We start from the raw sequence: 4,056 nt of genomic DNA on the forward strand, positions 1-4,056 counted from the left end.
GGGGTCCCGGGGGTCGTGTCCCCCCTCCCCCAGAGCGTGTGTGCCCCCCCGGGGCCCCCCAGCCCGGTGTCACCCCCTTTTCTCTGCCCACAGAGCTCCTGAGCCGCCGGCGGCCGCAGCCCCTCCCCGTGGCCTCGGGCCCGGCCGGGACCCCCCGCTCCGTCCCCGAGATGATTTTGGGGGCCTCGTGTGTCCCCCCTGCCCGTGCCCAGAGCTGTCCCTGTGTCCCCGCCCGGCTGCTCCCAGTGTTCCCAATAAAGCTTCCCAGTTGTGCCCGGTGGGCTTTGTGGGGGGCTCTGGGGAGGGACTTGGGGGGGGCTGTGATTGGGGGGGCAGAGGCGGCCCCGGGCCGGATCGGGAATGGGGACCCCCGTGTGTCCCCCCCGTGTCACCCCAAGGCTCTGGGGGGGCCTCGGGAGGCTCCTGAACCTCAAGGCGGCTCCCAGGGAACCCCAAAAGGCTCTGGGGGAATTTAATTTGGGGAGGGGGCGTGTGGGGGGCGCCCAGGCCGGGCCCAGAGCCCAGCGCTGCCCCAGCCCGACCTGCCCCGGCTCCATCCCTGACACCGAGAGCTCAGGGCGCCTTCAGTGAGGACTGGACCCTGGGGGGTTATAAAAACAAATCCTGTATTACATTGTTCAATCAGTCCCATGAAGGCAAAGTTATCAGAGTCCACAGCAGTTCACAGAAACCTTCTATATATAAATTCTCATAGTCCCAAGCAGAATCAGCAGCCCCAGCAGCAGCAGCAGAGGCATCAGTTGTCTCTGTCCCGTGAGCTCTTATCTGCAGCAGCAGGAACAACAGCAGCATCAGTGTTTTTCCAAGTCCCATCCTATCTGCTCTCAAAGTGGGGCAGTTTTTTCTGTTTTTAGGCACATATACGAATTTTCTTGTTGCTAAATTTTTTATGGAAAGAAAACATGATTTATATCTAGATATTGAACTACCCTGACTGAGGCCTGACCTGAGGCCTAGTTGGGTCCAAGGCCTGTGACACAACAAAAAATTTTCAGTGAGCTGTGGCGTAGCTAGAATTAGATATTAAGGTGTTTGGGAAAGATAAGAGGGTGTTGAAGGTCATTGAATAGAATTGATAGTGTGCAGGTGTTAGCCACCTTAAGAGTAAACCAAACAATGTGTGTTTACATTCTTTCCTCTGCTGTGTGCCAATGGAAATGTGTCTGTATTTGTAAACTATCTGGAAAAGTATATAACCTGCCATTTTAGATGAAATAGAGGGACTTTGTAGGATTAACCACAGTGGTTGGACCTACATTTGCCTCAGTTCAACCCTCTCCTATTATTGGTATCCCTGGTTTCATTTTCTATGTCCTCGCTACACCAATCCTAAGCCAAAATTGATGTACGAAGACAAATGCAATTTTTTACACAAATTCTGTGTATGTGGCTCTATATGTTTTATCTGCAAGGCAACATTATTTTTGTTATCACTTGAGTTTACCTGTCTTTGCAGAAGGCAATGCCACTAAACTTAAACTCAGTCTTAGGGCTTCTCTTAGTAGCTAATGCAGGCACTTAAAATCCTCTATTTATTTAAAGCTAATCTTGCATTTCTGCCCCATGGCTGTGTGGATTTATGTATTTTAGGGGTTTTTCTGAATGTTTTAATTCAGTTCTTACATGTTTGGACACTCCCGGGCCTGCAGGAATGGGGCCCAGGCGGATTTGTATCTCAACATCTCCCCTATCCCATTGAGCCCTGAAGTGTCTCTAAATTGCTTTATAAATCATTTGTTGAATGCATTGGAGTAAACAAGGCATCCTTTTCAGAATAGTTATGATAACAAATATGCAAAAACTCATTCCTAAAACTCTTTCACCCATGATGTTAAATTCCATCTCTCTCATGGACTCTCCATCCAAATCCCACCATCAATTCCAATTTTGACCTGCCCTCCTTAAGCTGTTCTGTGCTCTAATGGATGGATTCTGAGTAATCAGATAAATTCATACAACACATCCCTTCCAAACATCCACACCCATGTGCTGGTAAAATAAATCATTAAATGCAGAGATAATTTTAAAAATATACAATCACACTAATCAGTCTGATTTTTGTATATAGAGTGGTCGGGAGAAACACCCTTGATTAAAGATTGATCGTTCTCTGTATAATTAAATGTGGCACAAAAATGTCGTGCTGACAGAGCCGAGGATGTCCAAATCTTTGGGCTCCAAAGATGCCGGGGGAAGGTGAGGAACCCACCAGCCCCATCCACCCACTGGGGATGGAAATCCCATGAGGAGGATCCTGCGAGTCCCACGGGAAAAGGGGCACAAAGGGGAGGAGGAGGAGGAGGAGGAGGAGGAGGAAGAGCAGAGCAGGAAGGGTTGGATGGACGGGCACAGCCCAACAGGATGAGGTTTAACAAGTCCAAGTGCCCAGTCCTGCCCTTTGGCCACATTAACCCCTGCAGCGCCACGGGCTGGGCACGGTGTGGCTGGACAGTGGCCGGGCACAAAGGGACCTGGGGACACTGGGGACAGCAGCTGGACACGAGCCAGCAGTGTGCCCTGGGGGCCGAGAAGGCCAAGGGCTGCTGGCCTGGATCAGGAGTGGTGTGGCCAGCAGGAGCAGGGAGCTCATTCTGCCCCTGGGCTCGGCACTGCTTGGAGCCCTGGAGAATGAGAATTTCAGACTTTCTGTGCTGACAGGCACTGACCCCCCAGGAAAACTCTGCATTTGACCTGAGGCCGTGGAAAAGGCTTCCCAAATTATGGGATGGCACTGGGATTGTGGGGGTGTAGTGCTGGGGGGGCACCCGCTGACCTGTGTCCTGCACACCCAGGGGTGTTCCAGCAGATGTATAAGTACGAGTGTCACTTCATTAACGGCACGGAGAAGGTGAGGTACGTAGCGAGGAGCATCTACAACCGGGAGCAGGACGTGGTGTTCGACAGCGACGTGGGGCACTTTGTGGGGCTCACTCCGGATGGAGAGAAACAGGCCCGGCACAGGAACAGCGACCCGGAAAAAACTGAGTATTTTCGGAGTGAAGTGGACAGGTACTGCCGGCACAACTACAAGACTGATGCCCTGTTCACTGTGGAGCGCAGGGGTGAGCGTGGGGCAGAGCGTGTGCCCTCAGGCCCTGCCCTGGCAGTGACCCTGGAGCCCCTCAAACCCTCCCTGGGAATCACCACAGAGCCCTCAGCCGTCCCTGGGCCCATCCCCGGGGCCTCCTGTCCCTCACCGGGACCCCCGAGATTATCCCAGTCCATCTCAGTCCGTCCAAGTCCATGCCCAGACTCCTCCAGTCCATTCCCAATCCATCCTACCTTATCCCAGTCCCTCCTAGTCCATTCCCAGTCCATTCCCAGTCACTCCCAGTCAATTCCCAGTCAATCTGAGTCTTTCCCAGACCATCCCAGTTCCTCCCAGTCCATTCCCAGCTCCTCCCAAGCCCACACCGCCCCTCCCCTCTCTCTCCCAGTGGCCCCCAGCTGATCCCAGTGTGTCCCCGCTCTCTCCCAGTGCCCCCCAGCGTTTCCATCTCGCTGCTGCCCTCCAGCTCGCAGGGCGGCAGTGCCAGAGGCCTGCTGTGCTCCGTGATGGATTTCTACCCCGCCCACATCCAGGTGAGGTGGTTCGAGGGCCAGCAGGAGCTGTCGGGCCAGGTGGTGGCCACCGACGTGGTCCCCAACGGGGACTGGAGCCACCAGCTGCTGGTGCTGCTGGAAACGCCGCCCCGGCGCGGGCTGAGCTACACGTGCCAGGTGGAGCACGTCAGCCTGGAGCAGCCCCTGAGGCGCCACTGGGGTACGGGGGAGCCACTGGCCGGGCTGGCAGAGGCACCGGCGTGTGCTGGGAGCGAGTGGGAGGGAACTGGAGAGATCCTGGTTGAACCTGGGAGAGGGGCTGGGGGCTGTGGAAGGGCTGAGCAGGAGTCGGGAGGATGCTGGGGAGGGGGGTGTGGGGTCCCGGGGGTGCTGGTGGGCGCCGGGAGGGAGTTTGGGGGCGGCGGGTGGAAGTGGGAGGGATTGGAGTGAGGCTGGAGGGGCTGGGAGGAGCTGGGGGAGGGGCAAGCGGGG

General features: G+C 55.5%; 1 protein-coding gene across 1 annotated transcript; it reads left to right on the forward strand.

Annotated features, from left to right (window-relative positions):
• Window positions 1-2,204: 2,204 nt before the first annotated feature.
• LOC310923851 (HLA class II histocompatibility antigen, DR beta 5 chain-like) lies at window positions 2,205-3,784 on the forward strand (the record flags this gene model as incomplete). The annotated part of the gene is made up of 3 exons (XM_083885774.1): window positions 2,205-2,217; window positions 2,814-3,083; window positions 3,500-3,784. Coding segments are annotated over 3 exons (568 nt in total), but the record flags the coding sequence as incomplete, so codon positions are not given.
• Between the last annotated feature and the right edge of the window lie 272 nt (window positions 3,785-4,056).

Source organism: Zosterops lateralis, assembly GCF_965231275.1.
Source record: "Zosterops lateralis genome assembly, contig: HAP1_HAP1_SCAFFOLD_454, whole genome shotgun sequence".
In the NCBI taxonomy this organism is placed as follows: domain Eukaryota; kingdom Metazoa; phylum Chordata; class Aves; order Passeriformes; family Zosteropidae; genus Zosterops; species Zosterops lateralis.